This window comes from Sciurus vulgaris (genome assembly GCF_902686455.1).
Source record: "Sciurus vulgaris genome assembly, chromosome: 3".
Classification (NCBI taxonomy): Eukaryota; Metazoa; Chordata; class Mammalia; order Rodentia; family Sciuridae; genus Sciurus; species Sciurus vulgaris.
In genome coordinates, this window is record NC_136463.1 from 60,100,795 (window position 1) to 60,119,898 (window position 19,104).

A 19,104-nucleotide genomic window follows, 5' to 3' on the forward strand; every position below is an offset into this window, starting at 1 on the left:
AAAAGTGAAGGATGTGGTTCCTGCCAGCCCCCCTTGAAGGTGGCGTCAGACAGTTGAACCCTGAGAGATTACCACTGAATTGGCAGCAACTCTGCATGTGGTAAGGCTGATGATCTCTTTCATGAAGAGGGATGGGCCTGGGCTGTGGGTTTGCCTTCTTTGGGAGCCTCTTGCTGTCCGGCAAGCAACACTGTTCATGCTGGTTCTGGGGACAGCCAGGATTCCCAACCCCAGCGCCTGGCTCCCTGCCCAGAGCAATTTCCCAGCTAGTGGCCTGCCCAGAAGAAGATTCCTTATCAGCCCTTGGGTGGGGGTGGGGGGCAGCCTGGACAGAGTTCTTGAGGTGAGGGCTGGCAGGGAGGCCTCTACTTCAAGCTTGAACTTCCAGCACTGTCCATGAAGAGCTGGGGCCACTCATCTCTCCTCTCTGAGCATCATTTGCAAAATTAGAGGTGGGGTAAGGAGGTGTCCAGCTCTAGGGTCTGGGGTCCCAGATTCAGGGTCAGGGTCCTGATCCCCGACTGACAACAAGTGGCAGAGTCAGGGATGTCTGAGGTCAGGCTCTCCCAACTGGGTCTTAGGGCCCCAAGGCAAAGTGTAACCATGGTGGTCCTTGCTTTGTCTAGGCATCTACCTCCCTCTCCCCATTTGCTGACCAGGAGTTGGGGTGTGGAAGGGTCAGGAGGTATGGTCAGGGCAGGACAGAAAGGAGAGGAAAGTGGGGAGGGGAGATGCCAGCCCAAAGCTGAAGTTGATTGGGCTCAGGTATGGATGGTGGAAGGTAGTCCAATAGGATAGGGTGGGCAGGCTCAGGAAGTATCAGGCAGTGAGAACTGAAGTGCTCTCTGCTTCTCCCTGCAGGTCCCAGGACTGAGATGCCCACCTAGGGGTAGTCTGTGAGTGATGTTGTGGGAGGCTGGGGATGGTCTCGGAGCCCACCACACCTTCCTCCCAGGCCCTGGCCAGATCCCCCAGCTCTGTACTTACAGGTTCTGGGGTGGGGTGGGGGAAGTGATAGATTTATCTCTGCTCCTGTGTGACTGGTGGCTGGTGGTTTCCGGCCAAAAGCTTCTGTTTCCGGAGGCCCAGCAGGGCCCAGGCGGAGCCATGAGGGGCTGTGGGGCTGGGCCTGGGTGGCCCCATCGGCCCCGCCTCTGTCTATCTTTGGGAATTTATTTGTCACGGGCATCGCTGGCCTGCAGTCCATTGCCTGCCAGGGGCCCAGAGTTGCTCTGAGCACGCAAGGCTTCTCCTTCCAATCCATGCGCCTCTCAAGCTGACCTCTGACTCCTGACATCTGGCCCTACCTGACCTGCCCTGCTCTCTCTAAGGGGCTGAGAAGCCCTCAGAAGCTCTGCCGCTGTAAACGTGGGTCTCCATGTCTGGCTCCCCGTGACAGCAAAGGCCTTGCAGGGGGCTTAGTCCTAAGCCCCAACCTGGCCTGCCATGGCACGGCGGCTGCAGGATGAGCTGGCTGCCTTTTTCTTCGAGTATGACACCCCCCGAATGGTGCTGGTGCGCAACAAGAAGGTGGGCATAGTCTTCCGGCTGATCCAGCTTGTGGTTCTGGTCTACGTCATTGGGTGAGTCTGGGACCCCTCACCACCACCTTCATGTATAAGGCCCAGCCTGGACCTGTCCTCCCAGCTCTGGGATGCCCTCCTTGATGCCAAGGAGCCCTCTTTCTCTCCATCCTTCCAGAGACCTTCCTGGTCAGCCACCTTGCCATTTGGACAGAATGGAAAACATTGCTAACTCACTGGCAGGGTGGGACCGCTGGGCCTGGAGGGGTTACCCTGCCTGGAGCACATGGCAAACAAGAGGCAATGCCACTGTGGGTTCTGAGGAACTGGCTTGGTTTTGATGGTTCCTTCAAGTGGTGAGTGGCTTTCACTGCCAGGGCCCCTTCCACCTCTGACCTCCTACCAAACCAGACACTATTACTGAGACAGAGGCCATATCCTGTTTCACAGGCCAGAGATAGACAGGCTCTATCTCTGGTGCCTGAACACCTGGTTCCTGAATAATGGAGATCAGCTCTGCTCCCAGGATTGACAACTCTCTTCTGGGCATCTCTGGACTTGTCCTACTGAGTCAAGAGTGAGGGTTGGGCAAGGGAGAATTCCCGGGGTCATCTCACTGGGATGGAGACCATGCAGAGGCTGCATTCCTGAAGTCAGTCTGGCTGTCTTGGAAGCCAAGACAGGTCTGTCAGGGGCTTGCAACATGTGCGAATGTGCTGTGGGGGCCCGTGTGCATGTGTCATGTAGATGCACGTGTCCTACCCAGAGCTCCGTATCCATGTCCTTATTCCGTGCATCTGGGTGTATGCCTATGTAAATGTGCCCCTATGTGTGCAGATGGCCGTGTCTGGGTCTGACGTGTGGCTGAACCTGAAGCTTGTGAGTGGTATATCATATCCACCCACATGACCCCTGAAGGAGGTTCATCCCCTGCTGAGGGCCTGGGGATACCCAGTAGTTCCAGTCTGACTGTGCTGGTGTGATTCTGAGGGCTCTGCCCCTATGGTCTTCATACCCTCATTTTTTTGTGGTTCTAAACCGCTGAGTGGAGCCCAGGATGGGTTGATCAGGGGCCCAAAGAGTGGTCACATAATCCTGGTCCCCCTACAAATTCTGGCATCCAAAATAGTCTCAGACCTGGTCAGGTGGAGCTGAGACCAGGACTTCCTAGTGTCTTTTGGCCTCTGCCTCCCTCCTGCTCACAAACTAATTTGACATCTTCTATGCTGGTTGAGCTTGCGATGGATAGTGAGGACCAGTGAAGAGTTGTGGGGTTTCCAGGTTGCACCGCCTCTCAGCAGCAAGGCCAGGTTTAGGACCTAGGCCTCCTTCCCCACCCCGGGCTTCTGCTTGGTCTTCTTTCCCAGCATCACAAGGCCGCTGCAGAACTTCCTAATGGGCATTGATAGTGGGACAACAGGCACGGGACAGATCTACAAGTCCATTGTTAGACTCACTTCTGACCCTCCAGGGAAGAGAAATCACTCCCCAAAGTCCAGCGTGACCCTCACCAGAAGACTGGGAGAATGTCACCCTCACTCAGGCCCCAGGACTCCCCATTTTGTTTTCAATCAGTCTCTATAAGCAGCACCAGGTTCCTCTTGTGGGGTAGTCACAGATTGTCAGAGTGTAAGGGACAGTCTATCCTGCTGCAGGATGTACCCCAACTGCCATCCAGCCCTGAACACATACTTTCAGAGATGGAGATCTCACTACCTCCCTCCTTCCCTTTTTCCCTCTCAAAATAGTGCACTCAGTTTTCAAACCCATGTGGCCCTTCTCAGTGTCTGGGAGGCTCATGGGCACAGCGATCTAGCTGGCTCTTAGCTAGAAAAGAAGCTAACCAGGACTTGAACCTGGTACATGGATCCAAAGTCAGCCTTGATATGCTGGAAAGGAAGCACCCTCATAAAGGGGCACTGAAACACCCAAATAGCCCTCCATTCCCGCCTTGTCCCCAAGACCAGACCCTCAGCTCCGGTTAGCTTGGGCTGCAGCTCCTGCTGTCTCTGTCGCCCTCATCTGGCCACTGCCCAGTGCTGCACTGAACCCTGCATCTAGGAGGTCCCAGCTGCAGACTGAAGTCCTGACTCAGCCTAGACTTAGTCTTGGACTAAGGCCTCAGTTTCACAGCTGTTCCATGGGGCAGGGGCTTGAGTGGCAGTTTTCTCTTAACTGAGGAGGATGAGCTTTGGCTTGAGCATCTTCCCCTCTCCTGTCCCAATGTGTGGTCCTGTGGACACTGTAGGGCAGAGGGAGCATGAAAGGAGAGTCAGATCCCCAGGTCCCAGGGGTGGCAAAGCCTGGGTGGGAGATGGGTAGACACAGACAGGGCTGGATAGGGGGACAAACACTGGAGCACAACTCAGATGCAGGAGACCCTGAATCTTAGGGTTAGAGAGAGTCACTGAGGCAGAGGCAGAGACGCTGAGCAGCTGAAAACTGGAACAGGTCTACGGAGGCTGTGGTCTCTATTGGTCATGTTCTTCTGGGAAATCCAAGCAGGTGGAGGGGACCAGTGGGTTTAAGGGTCTGGAAGGCTGAGCCTCTTTTGGTTCACGGTAAGGTGGTCTCTCAGGTACAGCTGACTTCCAAGAGATAATGAGCTTTCTGTTACGGAGGTATGTGGGCAGTGGGCTGTCATCATGACTAAGCAGGTGTGTCCTAGGGGCATGCTGGGACATGTTCCTGTCTAGGGCGGTTTGGCTGGGGGAGGAAAAGGACGGTCTGGCTGCAGCACACCGGAGGGTCCCCAAGAGAATCTATGAATGCCACTTGGGTAGGGGTTCCTAGGAGGTCTCCCAGGAGAAGGTGACCCAGTGATGAACCCAGCTAGAGACAAAGGCCTGGGGCTATCAGCTGGGCAGGGCTGCTCTTGGTTCTCTTTCTGGCCCCTCTGGATCTCTTCTCACTATAGTCTCCGCTTGTCCCTTGTGCCTCTATGCAGAACTCTTAAATCAGGTGTTCAGTCAGGCACAGCGGCACACGCCAGTAATCTCAGTGGCTTGGGAAGCTGAGACAGGAGGATCGCAAGTTCAAAACCAGCCTCAGCAACTTAGGGAGAACCTGTCTCAAAATAAAAAAGGGTGGGGATGTGGCTCAGTGGTTAAGTACCCCTGGGTTCAATCCCTCGTACCAAAACAAAACAAACAAAACAAAAAACAAGTGTTCAGAGATCACAAAGTGGATGCCAGAGTGCACAAAATGCGGAGAAGGACAGAAACAAATTATGGTTGCAAGAAACCATCCAGGGACCATTTCTGCAGCATCTTCTCCATGCTGAGTGCTTTGCCAGGGGACTGAGGCAGGATGTGGGCGGGGAGGGCAGAGGGAGAGGGAGGAGCTGAGGATGTGTTAGCCAGAACTCCTTTAGTTCCCACAAAAGAAACTCAATCAAACTGGGTTTAGAAGGAAGGGTGGGGTGTTGATTGGTTTATATAATTGAAAGATCAAGTGGGACTTCAGGCCTGGATGAACCTCAGTGAGAACCACACAGAAGGGACAAGTTCTATGGAGGAAATGAGGAATCCAGGTTAGTCCGGTTTTGGTTCTAAAACGCTGCTATCCTGGACCTCTTGGCTCCACTGTCCTCTGTGGAGGCATCATGCTCAGGCAGGCGCTCTATCCTCATGATGGCAAGATGGCCACTAACAGCTCCAGGCTGACATCCCCCCAGGTTAGCCACTCCCAAGGTGCAAGAGCACCTCCTTCCTTCAGAGTTCCAGCAAAAGTCCCAGGTCCAATTCTTATGGGAGAGGGGGTTGGGTCATGTGCCCCCGGGACCCAGAACCAATCATTGTGGTCAAGGAAATGAAGTGCCCTGATTGAGGGACCTAGTTGTGTGCCCACACCTGGTCCAGGGGCTTGTATGAGGAGATGAGTTCAGGTTGAGTCAGTCGAATTTTTTTCCTTCTTTTTTGGTCCCAGGGATTGAACTCAGGGGTACTTAACCACTGAGCTAAGTCCCCAGTGAGACAGGGTCTCACTAAGTTGCTGAGGCTGGCTTTGAACTCGAGATCCTCCTGCCTCAGCCTCCCAAGTCACTGGGACTACAGATGTGCACTACCATGCCTGACTGGGCAGGTTGGATTTTTGTCTCATGGTTAGTACTTTGCGTTCAGATTGATTTCATATACCACAATATTCACCCTTTTAGTTAATTAATTTTGTGTGCTGGGAATTGAACCCAGGGCCTTACACATACTAAGCACACAGTCTACCACTGAACTACATTCTCAGCCTTCACCCCACTAAGAAATACAATTTGTGGTTTTTAATATTCATGAAATTGTGCAAACATCACCACTGTCTAATAATCTAACATTTCATTCCTCCAAAAGGAAACACTGTGTGCCTTTAGTAATCACCCCCTTTTCCTTTCTCAAAGCCAACTTTGCCTATTCTGGGCATTTCATATAAATAGAATCATATGACACATACCCTTTCACATCAGGTTTCTTTCGCTACCATGTTTTCAAGGTTCATCCACATTGGTTGTAACTGCTGCCTGTGCTGCATTCCTTTTTATGGCTAAATAATATTCCATTGGATATATCACATTTTGTTTAACCATTCATCTGGGGATGGGCATTTGGATTCTTTTGACTTCTTGGTTCTTATGAACAATGCTGTCCTAAATATTTGTGTATTAGTGTTAATGTGGATTTTTTTTTTTTTTTTTTTTTGGTACTGGGGACTGAACCCAGGGACACTTTACCACTGAACTAAATCCTTAGCCCTTTTTATTTTTATTTTATTTTGAGACAGGGTCTCACTAAATTGCTGAGGCTGACCTCAAACTTACAATCCTCCTATCTCAGCCTCTCTAGTCTCTGGGATTACAGGTGTTAGCCACTTTACCAGGCTGGATGTACATTTTTATTTCTCCAGATATGTCAAGTAGAATTCTGTGTTTAACTTTTAGAGGAGCTGCAGGACTGTTTTCCAAAGGATCCAGTTGCAAGTGAGGTACCTGTGAGATGTCTCAGGGAGGGGAGTCACCAAGTGACTGGAGCCTAGACTTGTAGATAGGCTCATTAGGTGTAAGATTTGTATTTTGTTCATGTGGGTATTTTTGCCTAGACAGAGCTTGGCACATAATATGGGCTTGATACATAAATGTTTGTTGAACAACTAAATGGATGTGCAAAACTGAATCTTGGGGAGAGCACAGATCTGGAGACAGGAATCCCAGCGACAATAGAATTCCAGGGGTCACCTGTCTTTGACAGCTCACACAGGGTTCTCCCACAACTGAGAATGGAGGCCAGGGAAATGGGCATGGATTGTCATGGAAAAGAAATGAGTGAAGGAGGACCAGAGACAGTGGGAATAAGAGATTTTAGTTTTAATGAGGCTCTGGTGTGCCAGGCACTGAGCTAATTTCCTTAATGAGAACTCATAGAAACTTCCCCCAATTACCTACACGGCTTTGCTTCTGGGGCCCCACCCAGGGCTGACTTTGCTAAATACTTGTTGAATGAACAGCATCTTTGAGGTAGTGCCATCACCTCTGTTTTAAGGAGTAAATCAGGGCTCAGAGAAGTTTAGTAGGTAGGCTGAAGCAACACAGCTGATAAAAGGCAAGGCTAGCGTGGGAACCCTGGTCACTCACCATTGTGTCCTCTTCTACCAGGGGATGCTGTAGAAGAAAGCCCCAGGAGAGGTGGAAAAATTGGGAAATATTATTCCTGGAAAGGGAGGGACTTCTGAAGATGCCTACGTCTTTGACTTCAGACCTCCTTGCTGGCCTTCCCAGGGTGGTGACCACAGGCCAGGTCAAGGCACAGCTGTGGAGGGGCAGGCCTGGTGCCATGGTCATTCTATTATTGCTAGAACTGAGATCATTAATGCCAGAGTTGACTTTTCCCTTTACCAAGACCAACAGCCCCAGGGGCAGATGCAGCCCGGAAACTTTGCTTTAGTTGCAGCTTGCAACCTGGCCAGGCTCCTGGGAGACACATTGGTGCCAGTGTGGCTCCGTGGAGAGGAGCAGAGCCCAGGAACTGCCTCCTGCTTGACTTCTGGCTTTTAGGAGGGGCACTTCCTCAGGCCTCAGTTTCCCCATCTATAGTGTGAGAAGCTGGTACTGGGCAAAAAGAGAAATGCCCATGGGATGTTGGGCTGGGGGCTCCAAAAGAGAAGCCAGTGACTTTTCCTGCAGGAGAGCTCAGAATATGGAACAGTTCCTCCACCTCCTGCAACAGCTCCTTTAAGTTTGGAACCAGAGGGAAGGCTAAAAGGACAGTGGTGATGTCCCCTTTCCTGATGTGGCTGGAGGCAGTGTGGTAGGGCTCAGGAAGGACACTATAGGAGGGCCTCACATGATACAGTCTGAGACCTGCAGGGGGCAGCAGTGACCATGCTTAGGCTCGGCCAGGAGTGGAGTGAGGGATGTCGGGCAGAAGCTTGGTTCTAATGCAGCCTGGGAGGGGAATTTGGAGAAGGAGGGGTGGACTGTGGGAAGAGAAAAGGGACATTGGTGAGCTGCCTCACTGGGACTAAGGAGCCTAGATGATTCTGTCACCAGGCCTGAGCTCTGGGGAACAGGATGGGGAAGTAGGTGGTCTGAGCTCTGCTTGATCAAGCGAGCTTAGAGTAGGGTGAGGGATGGAGGAGATATAACACATCTACCTCCAGATGGACTCAGGTTTTCCTGGAGCTTCATACTCTAATGGGTCTTTCTCATGCATATGCACACATACAAGCATTACCCTAAGTCTATGTGGAGGCTTTTCTAAAGGAAGTATCCCACCCCTGGAGAGAAGTATTACCTAGAATTCTTTCAGATATACTCAACAGAAACCAAACTCAAACTGGTTTACAAAAAAAAAGAAGGGACTTGATTGGCTTATGTCACTGAATAGACCTGAAGTAGATTTTTCAAGTATGCTTCAGGCATGACTGGCTTCCAGGTCTAAAACAACTTGGTCAGGAATTTGTCCCTTTCCATCTCCTATCTCAACCTTCCTTAAAGGTGGTTTCATTTTCTCTTTCTTTGAGGTGGCAAAGTTTTGATCTTGCTTCCACACTGCTTAGTCACCCAGCAGAGGAGGTATTTCTTTCCCAATAATTTCCCCCCATATCCTGGCTTAATTGCTGATACTTCCCTGGTCACATGCCACCTATCACTGCTGCTAGGGAGATGAAATATTGATTGGTGAGTGTTAGTCATGTGCACACCCCTAGGGCTGGGAGAGAGATCAGCCTCACTAAACCTCCCAGACCAAGAGTGTGGGCCCAAAGGTACAGTGGTTCTCAATTTGGGAAATGAAGGGCCAGAACCACCGCCCCCCCAGAAAAACAAAAACAAAAACAAAAACAAAACAAAATTGGGAGAGTTCTGGCCTGAGCCACAAAGGCAAGGTGAGGGGTCTGGATTCTTCAAACTCTTCAAAGGGTCATCCCCTCCCCCTGCAACCCATGCCCACTTCCCAGAGGATCCCAGCACGGCTGAGATGATGATGATGATGATGATGATGATGATGACAAGAACAACAACAACTAATGGCCATATAACTTCTACCCAGTACCAGTCCCCATTCTAAGTGTTTTTTGTGCATTGACTTAGCTAACACAAACTACAAGTATTATTATTATTCCCATTTTACAGAGGAGGAAGGGAAGGCACAGGAGGACTGAATAGCTTACTCCAAATCACACCGCTGGGATTCAAATTCAGGCCCCTGGACACCAGTGGCCAGACTCAGAGCCATCATGCTGTGCCAGGAACAGCACAGGAAAGGAAAAACACTCTGGGAAAGAGGATTGGAGGTCCCAGGGGCTGGCCTACAGGCCCCTACAACCCTGCTCCTGGAATCTGGAAGAGCAGTTCAGCAGGCCTCTCTGGGATTCCTGTTCTCATAGAGAAAAGATGGTAGAACTTGAGGCTTAGGCCAGCAGGGGGAGGCAGGTGAGCTGTCTTGCCTCCAGTCCAAGACGTGAGAGCTACCTAAGCAGAGAGGCATCGGGAGGGCAAACAGAAGGCCCGTGACACGACCAACTGGTACCAGAAAAGAGAGAAGTCCACTGAGCCACCTGCCATACTTAAATGGCCAACCCATCTCTGGCCCAGGACCATAACTCCCCTGTGTTCCCGCAGGTGGGTGTTTGTGTACGAGAAGGGCTACCAGACCTCGAGCAGCCTCATCAGCAGTGTGTCTGTGAAGCTCAAGGGCCTGGCTATGACCCAGCTCCAGGGCCTCGGCCCCCAGGTCTGGGATGTGGCCGACTATGTCTTCCCAGCACAGGTGAGCCAACTCAGGGCTGCATCTTCCACCTACGGGGCCTGGCTGGTGGGCTCTGCACCCCTCATTGTGGAACCAGTCCAGCTCCTTCCTCTCTAGGCCTCAGTTTCCTGAACTGTGAGCCTGGTACTATCACCCCATGTGACAGGATGGGCTGTGAAGGCTGCTGGGCTCCAGGGGTCTGCGGGGTTAGTGTGGGTTCCGGTAGCTGTTCTTCCAGCTTCCAGCCCTGTTCCTCACTTCCAGGGGGACAGCTCCTTTGTGGTCATGACCAATTTCATCGTGACCCCCAAGCAGGCTCAAGACTACTGTGCAGAGGTGAGGACTTCTGCCTGCCCCTTCTTGGACCCAGAGAGGAAAATAACATGGAAGAGGAGTCCCTTTGGGCACTGGAGATGACATGGGACAGGCTTCCTGTAGTTGGTGGAATGTCAGGCTTAGATAGATTCACACAAAGTAACCATCCACCATTGGCAGTGCCAAGACTTCCCCCTGACTGTGCGCCCAGCAGGACGCTGAGTCCAAGGACTACCTCCTTTCCCCACGCCCTCTCCTCCCTTGGCCGGTTCACATCAGTGATAGGCAGCTGGGCATGAACCCAGAGTGGAGGGGACTGGAAGGAGGCTGTAAGCAGGGGTCACCGCCAAGAATCGAAGAGTCTACCCACTTTTGCAATAGGCCCTGGGGATGGAAGGGGCTTTTCTCAGGACCATACCCCAGAGGCCTGAGTCCAGCAGCTTTCTCTTCCCCCAGCACCCCGAAGGGGGCACATGTAAGGACAACAGTGGCTGCACCCCTGGGAAGGCAGAGAGGAAGGCCCAAGGTAAGGTCAGCCTCCTCTGGGTGTCTCCACAGGACCCTTTCCAGGGCCTGTGCCCTCCAGCCTGCTTCTCTCCACACCCTGACCACATCCCACTCTCTCTCTTTCCTGCCATCCTGGCTTGGTTGCCTGCCCCCGTCGCAGACATATTCTATCATCACAGTCCCTCTTGCCGATGCCCTATCACAGGGGGCTCCTGTGGGAGGGAACTGGGAGGCCTCCTTTGCGCCCCCAGCTTGGGGTGGGCACCCAGGGGTTCCTTCCTCACCCTAGGCATCCGCACGGGCAAGTGTGTGGCCTTCAACAGCACTGTGCAGACATGCGAGATCTTTGGCTGGTGCCCTGTGGAGGTGGATGACAACATCCCGCGGTAACCAATGCCCTGTCTTTCCAGGGAGTTGGGGGCAGGGTCCCTAGTTCAGATGCAGGGCATCTGCATCTGGAATGGATCTGTTCAGGTTTCTTCTGACCCTGTCCTGACCACATCCGTGTGACTCAGGCCAAAGACCACCAGGACTCCTGGTCAGGGGGCCTGTGAGCCCACCTCTGCAGACATGCCCTTCCACCTATGCCAGGCTGTGGGAGCAGCTGGGTGTCCTCCTGCCCCAGCCCTGGGGTGGTGCAGAGCACTCCTGGGGAGGGGCAGTGTGTAAGTGCAGTCTCCCCCAGCCCTGCCCTTCTCCGAGAGGCTGAGAACTTCACCCTCTTCATCAAGAACACCATCAGCTTTCCACGCTTCAAGGTCACCAGGTTTGTGGGAACCATCCATGGGCAGCGCTGCAGGTGGCTTCTTAGGCTCTTGGGCTGCTCTCAACTCTCTCCCTCCATTGCTTCTGCTTAGGTTCTAGAGGCAGAAGCCTGAGGGGTGGGGGGACGTTACTGGAGTAGGTAGCAGAAGGGGCATTCTGAAGCCCTCAAGGGTCTCCAGAGTGCAGGTAGTGTGGCCACCCTCCCAGCTGGCACATGGCTGCTACCAATTTTCTTTGTCCCCATAGGCGCAACCTAGTGGAGGAGGTGAATGCCAGCTACATGAAGACCTGCCTCTACCACAAGACGCTGCACCCTCTGTGCCCTGTCTTCAACCTTGGCTACATAGTGCAGGCGTCTGGCCAGGATTTCAGCAGCCTATCTGAAGAGGTATTGGAGGGAGTGTCAGGCAGAGGGGAGGACTGACCCAGGGGCAGAGTAAGGCTTTTCAGGGCCAGTTCCTCCTCCTAATCCTACCTGGTATAGTCCCAATGTATGTATGAGTCTGTTCCCTAACACTGGGGTCCCCAATTGTCAGGCCTGTGTCCTTAGCAGGGCCTGACCCAGGCCTGGTGCAGAAGAGGTACCCAGAATAAAGGAATGTGGGCAGATATCAACTAGATGTTTGTTGATGTCCTGCTATTATTTTATTCTATTCTGTGGTGTTGGGAATGGATCCCAGGACCTTGTGCATGCTATGCAAACACACTAAAAGAGTCATATCCCCAGCCCTGAGGTCCTGCTATTTTTAATATTTTAGGTAAAGGTAGAAAGAATCCCATAGCTCATGGTCCTAAGAAGTCTTGTGTCCCATGGTCCTCACAGTCCCCTTGGATTCTGAGACCAGCAGTCCCTTATAATAGAATGGACCTGGGAGACTGGGTTCAAATCCCAGTCTCCTTAACAGGCAGTATGACCTTCAATGAGTCTCTTAACTTCAGCAAGCCTGGGCTTTAGCACCTGTCACATGAGGACTCTAATAGTGCCAGTCTCCTGGGGTTGTCTTGAGGATCAAGTGAGTGTGGACCTGTGGCAGCCCTTCCGCATTGCCCAGCACTTGGCAATCCTATCTATGCCCTGTTTTCATGTGCTCCTTAGTATTTCTGCAGTTGCCTATTTAGGGATGGAAATCTGTCCATTTTCTGTGATGTAACCATAGAAACCCACTCATGACATGCTTGACTACAGTAGAGGTCAGCAAACTTTTTCTTTCCAGAGCCCTTGAGTAAATATTGTCAGTTGTGCAGGCTGCATGGCCTCTGGATCAGCTAATCAGGTCAGATGCTGTAGGGCAGAAGCACAGCAGACAATATACTAACAATGGGTGTGGTCTATTTTATCTTTAGTTTGCCAACCCCTGGAGTTTACATTTAAGCAACACAAATGACCTAAAAACTGAACATGAACCAGCACTGAGGTGCATGCCTGTAATCAATGCCTGTGACTCAGAAGGCTGAGGCAGGAGGATCTCAAGTTCAAGTTCAGCCTCAGTAACTTAGCAAGATCCTGTCTCACCATAAAAAATAAAAAGCGCTGGGATGTAGCTCAGTGATAGAGTGCCCTGGGTTTAATCCCCAGTACCATAAACAAAACAAAACAAAACAAAACAAAAGTGACTCTTCCTTGTTCCTTAAAATCTCTCCTATTGGAAATATCTCAGTTCCACATTCCTCCTGCCACATTGCTCAGCTCCTGCCCCTCTTCTCTGACTGTCTCACAACTCTTCTCATATTGCTTATCTTCACCAGTCCTATTCCTTGCCTGGCCCAGAGGAGCCTCGCTTTCTCAAGTTATCTCTTTCCATAGATCCACTCTAATTCAATAACTAGTTGCTTGCCTCGTGTTTCATGACTAGTGCTGGAAACTCAGAAGTTGGTGACAAATGCCCAGACAGCTCCATCTTCTTGGACTTTACAGTCTTGAAGGAGAAGGGTTAATAATAATCAAAGGAAATAAACAAATGATTACAATGTGTCAAAGTTTCCAAAAGCAAACACACATTGTACAGCAGGAAGGAATGACAAAGGACATATTGGTGTGGTGGTCAGGGACATTCTGTCAGGCAAGTGATCAAAGGACGAGCAGAATCCAACCTTGAGGAAAACTGGAGGTATAGCATGTACAAAAGCCCTAAGGTAGGAAGAACTTGATATTTTCTAGAAAGAGTCAGAAAGCTGGAGAGTGAAATGTGATGAGTGACAGGTGAAGCTAGAGAGGGTGACAGGACCCCTACCCCAAAGCAGCACCCCACTGCCTTTTCTCCAATTAAAATGTTTCTTCATTGAGTGAATGTAGGCACTAACTCCAAGACAGACAGTTTCTTGGTTCTGAAATTCCAGATCTTAAACACCTGTGTTTCTTCTCAGGGTGGGGCTGTTGGCATCGCCATCGACTGGGACTGTGACCTGGACTGGCATGTACGACACTGCAAACCCATCTACGAGTTCCACGGGCTATATGGGGAGAAAAATCTGTCTCAAGGCTTCAACTTCAGGTGGCTGTCAGGACCTCATCTTTCCCTGGGGTCCTGCTGGCTTTTCTATTCCCAGAATCCCATGGGACTGAACAAGGTTTCCTAGAGGGCAGCAGAGGATGGCTCCCGTCCTGTGTGGGTGGTCAAGCAGGAAGCCAGCAGGGAGCAAGATTTTGAAGGTCGGAGTCACCTGCCCTTCGGTCTCAGTCCCTTTGAAGCCTACTGGTTAGGACCACTGGGAAATCACTAGCAGCAGGAGTTAGGGCAAGGGCTGAGTGTGGCATTCCTACAGTGTGGCTTGTGACTTTCCCTTTGTGAAATATTGTGGGGATGAACCTGTAAGGGCTACGGTGTCCCTGATGCTCTGACACCCAAGATGGTTTTCTGTCACCTTCTCTTGCTACCTCACCCCGCTCCCCAAGGTTTGCCAGGCACTATGTGGAAAATGGGACCAACCATCGACACCTCTTCAAGGTGTTTGGGATTCGCTTTGACATCCTAGTGGATGGCAAGGTAAGTGTCCAATGTGAGGGGATGGCTCCTGAGACATGGCTTGCCTTTGGGTGTCTATAGTCGTGGATGAAAGGAATTGGACTGACGGGGTCTGTTCAGCAGATCTACTTCTAATGACAGGTGGGACATGGGTGATATCCAGAGAGGGGCTTTGCAGACAGTGACCATGCCTCCCCCATGATGTCCCTGGGTTCAGGGGGGCAGAACCTAGGTCAAACCCAGGTCCAAGGGCTGGGTATATAGCTCAGGGGTAGAGTGCTTGCCTGGCATTCATGAAGCCCTGGGTTCCATTCATAGCACCACAGACAATGAAACAAAACCAAAAAATCTCAGGTCTACTGACCAGCAGCTGGTTCTCCATGAAGAATCAGAGCCTTGGGCATCAGGCAGAGGGGATGGGTCATGGTGAAGGAGGGAGGGCCAGGGAAGCCCCTTGTCCCAAACCTGGCCTTTTCCAGCTGAGTCCTTTCTAACAGTTAATCCTTCTCTTCCCTGGGCCCTGCCACCAGGCTGGGAAGTTTGACATCATCGCCACAATGACCACTATCGGCTCTGGGATTGGCATCTTTGGGGTGGTAAGTGCTGGGATCCCTGGGTCACTGTGCTGCAGCAAGTCCCTCATCCCAAAACTTGACTGTAATTGTCCATCCTTACTGAGCAGCTGTCCATCACACCTCCCTAGACCCCCAGTATATCTGAGGACACCAAGGCCCAGAACTGGGATAGAGGTGGTATGGGGCCTTCTTGGTTCCCTGAGGGTCCTGAGGTAACTTACCACCCACTCCTAGAAACTGAGGTCTAGAATTGCAGGATTCAGCCAGGGCCCACAATCACAGGGAAGGCAATGGGATATGGGAAGTTTTGTACCTGCCTCCAGGTTCTGTATGTTTCTTTTATTCGCTCTGTCACTCCCTGCCCCCAGGCCACCGTTCTCTGTGACCTGTTGCTGCTTCACATCCTGCCCAAGAGGCACTACTACAAGCAGAAGAAGTTCAAGTATGCCGAGGACATGGGGCCAGGGGCGGTAAGAGAACTCCTTGAATTGGGCCGGTCAGAGACCTCAGGCCCATGTGTCTGTGCTGGGGATGGGGGAGGGGGCAGCTTCCTGAGGGCTGACTTCTACCCCCTCAATGCATATACAGGGCGAGCATGACCCCGCGGCTACCAGCTCCACCTTGGGCCTGCAGGAGAACATGAGGACCTCCTGACCCCGAGGCCCTGGCTCCTGACTGGATGCAGCGCTAGGCTTTAGGCTGGGGCCCTGATAGGTCCCAGCCAGGGCAGAAGGGTCTCCCATGGAGTGTCCTACCCTTTTAGCCAAGCAGATACCATTTGCCAGCAGCTTAGGGTGGACACTAAGATAGACCTGTGCAGCTTAGGATTCTGGCTCCAACTCTGCACCCCCTGCCCCAAGAAAGCCCCACTCCAGTCTCAGCCACTCCTGGTCCAGAAGGCCTGGGGATGGGCAGAGCCCTCACATACTGGTACCCCTGCTTTGTGCTTATCTTTTGAGGCCTTCATTATCCATCCTTATGCCTCAGTCTCTCTAGATCTGTGTTCTCCAACGTGGCAGTCACTAGCCAGAGGTGACTAATTAAATTAAAATTCAATAAAATAAAAAATTCAATTCCTCAGGGCAACTACTCACATTTCAACTGCTTGGCAGACACATGTGACCAGTGACTGCCATGTTGGATGGTGCAGGACAGTTCTGTCATTGATGGAAGTTCATTTGAACAGGTCTGCTCCAGCCCTGTTCCTGCCTGGCCTCAGATTTCCCTGGGGAGCATTTCAGCAATGCAGGTTCCAGGGTCCACCCCAGACTTCCTGAACCAGAAGCTCCCAGGTTGGCCACATGATCTGTGTGAATAGCAAACACCAAGGCCATTTTGAGACCTACATTTAAGAACTGCTGCCTAGCACTTTTTGACTCCAAGCTCCTGACTGGATGTCAGAGTAAGACCTGGGTCTGCCCCACCTGGCAGATGTGGGTAGTGAACAGGATTTTAGACACCCTCAGCAAGTGTGTAGTGTGTTCACATGCCACACAGTGATTCATGCATACACCCCCATGTGCATGCCCACCTATCTACATGAATATGGACCTCATACATATACCACCCACATGCACACAGCCCTGTGTTTGAACAGCTTGGGCCCTGCAAACACAACCATCTGACACACCTACACCCTCAAGTAGAGACACATGGTTCATGCTGTGTCACCTCTGTGGGGAAATGCATCTTCCCTAGCGTGTCAGTCTAGGACAGCCCTTCTAGCCACAAATCCAGTTACCTCGGGCTGGAATGGAAGCTTGAGCCGAATCCTGGGCTCTTTGCCCATGGCCTAGTCCCAGCTCCCAAGACCTCCCTGGCTCTGTCAGAACACAGGGTCTGGAGAAAGCGAAAGGTGGAGTACAATAAAAGAAACGACCATAAGTTTCTTTGCTTCCTTTCCAAACCTCTCTGAAACTCAGTGTGCCCATCTGTGAGATGCAGGGCTGTGCTGAGCAATCACTGAGCCCCCACCTGCTAGTGGGTATCTGTGAGCTGACTCAGATGCCCTGAGCCCAGCAGGGTCAGCACTGGGGGTCAGCTCTCATCTGCCCATGGACCACTATCCCGGCATAGCCCCAAACCCTGACATTCTTCCTAATCCATTACAAGCTTCTCCCTGGTGCGGGGACAAGTAGAGAACCCCAGGAATGGCCTCATGAAATCAGGGTGAAGAAGGGGCTGGCTGTCCTAGGGAATCCTAAAGAGGGAGGAAGGGCCTTGACTGTAGACAACGTGGAAGGACCTCCAGGGACCCTGCTTGCGTGCGACCTCCAGGTCTGGACTCACAGCCAGGAAGAGTCTCTGAGCATCCACACCATCTCACTGTGTCTAGACCCTGAGGTCCAATGGAACTTCCTACAGTGATGGACATGTTCTACCATAGTATGCCCACTGTGGTAGCCACTGGCCACAGGTAGCCACTGAACACCTGAAATGTGGCCAGTGCAACCATGGGGCAATTTTTACTTTTTTTTTTTTTTTTTTTTCTTGTGGTACTGGGGATTACACCCAGGAGTGTTCTACCACTGGCCTATATCCTCAGCCCTTTTAATATATATGTATTTATATATATACATACATATGTGTATATATATGCTTTTAATATATATATATATAAATATATATGCATGCTTTTTTTTTTTTTTTAATTTTGAAACAGGGTCTCACTGAGTTGCTAAGGCCAGCCTCAAACTTGCAAACCTCCTGCCTCAGTCTCCTGAGTTGCTGGGATTACAGGCCAGTGTTACCACATCTGGCTATTTTTACTTCACTTAAACAGTCACACATGGCTGATCGGACAGCACAGGCTAGCCCCTCCCCTCTCCCTTGGACCCTTGGCCTTCTGCCCTCTTCCTCAGTCAAGAACCACGACTCAGATCTTATAAGACTGGAACTCCTTCTTCAACCCTCCCTTTCTTCTCCAGCCCCATCTGCTTCTGTACCTCTTGCCTCCTTCACTCCTGAATGAGTAGAAAAGGGCTCCTCCTCTGTATCCAAGCCTTCTACCAGCCCAGAGAACTCCTGGCAAAAGCCGCCTCTTCCCTCTCCCACCCCTGGATTTGTTCCCCTTTTCTCCCTCCTCCAGGCCCTCACTCCCTGCAGATCTGCCCACTCTCCCTTCACCGCCATCCACTCAGAAAGACTAGATGGCACTTCCTCTGCAATTGGCTTCCACCCCCACCACTTCTAGATGCCCTTGCCAAGGTTACTAGCAGCATCCTTATTGCCAAATCCAAGCAGACATTTTGCCTGTTGGCATCTGACACTATGGCCCAAGCCCTCCTTTTCTAAAGATTCCCTCCAACAGCTCCTTGAATTCACTCTGTCCTGATTTCCAAGCCAGACTGATGTGCAAGGGAAAGATGGGCTTCAAATGCAGCTCTGCCAGAGCTCACTAGGTATCCTTGGGCAAGTTGCTTAACTCTCCAAGTCTCCTCCATGATTCAGGGATAATAACAGCCTCTGCTAGGATTGGGGTAAGAGATTTGTAAAGTGCCTAGCACAGAGCCTGGCACACAGTAGTGCTCTTCCCCTCAATTTATCCACCCATTCGATGGTAGAGCCAGCCAGTTGTCCCCAGATATGTATTTTCCTTATGGTGATATAAATCTTGATTTTTGGTTGGGCATGTGTCCACCTACTATGTAAGTTGCATTTCTGGTTCTGTCTCTTGTAAATGCATCTGGTCATGTGAGTAAATTCAAAGTAATGGGATAGATGGGGAAGTGTCATATGACAACTTCTCTCCTCCTTCAAAGAGAATTGGTGCAGATACTTTGCACTCTTCTTCATCTTTTCCTCCATCCTGCTACCTGGAATATGTATGTGATGGCTGGAGCTCTATTCTGAGCCATGAGGACAAGAGCCACACTCAGACATTGTTGGAGCAGTGAGTAGAGGAAGCCACTTCTGGGAGATCTTTGTGGAAGTGAGCTGCCGTATCAGCCCAGGACTATCTTCTCTGAGCCTCATATTTAGGGTTTGCTATCTAGGTCAGAATTCTGATCCTACTTGGCCCTTGTTTTATTTACTGAGTGATCATTTCCCCTAGCTCTATTTGCAATTTCGAGTCCTTTCTGAGGACACTCAAAACTATCTCTTTGAGGGGCCACAGGTGTAGCTCAGTGGTAGAGTGCTTGCCTAGCATGAGTGAGATCCTAGGTTTAATCCCCAGCATTCACAAAAAAAATAAAAAAATAAATAAAACCCCCAAAAGTTGTCTGTC

General features: G+C 51.2%; 1 protein-coding gene across 1 annotated transcript; it reads left to right on the forward strand.

Annotated features, from left to right (window-relative positions):
* The first annotated feature begins 1,009 nt into the window (after positions 1–1,009).
* On the forward strand, positions 1,010–17,393 carry P2RX1 (purinergic receptor P2X 1). Its single transcript, XM_079130915.1, has 12 exons — positions 1,010–1,583; positions 9,625–9,772; positions 10,016–10,087; positions 10,523–10,592; positions 10,863–10,959; positions 11,259–11,339; positions 11,585–11,726; positions 13,703–13,830; positions 14,232–14,322; positions 14,832–14,897; positions 15,245–15,346; positions 15,465–17,393. Exons 1-12 carry the CDS (start codon positions 1,447–1,449, stop codon positions 15,528–15,530), a joined length of 1,200 nt encoding a protein of 399 aa, XP_078987041.1. The 5' UTR covers positions 1,010–1,446; the 3' UTR covers positions 15,531–17,393.
* The last annotated feature ends 1,711 nt before the right edge of the window (positions 17,394–19,104 follow it).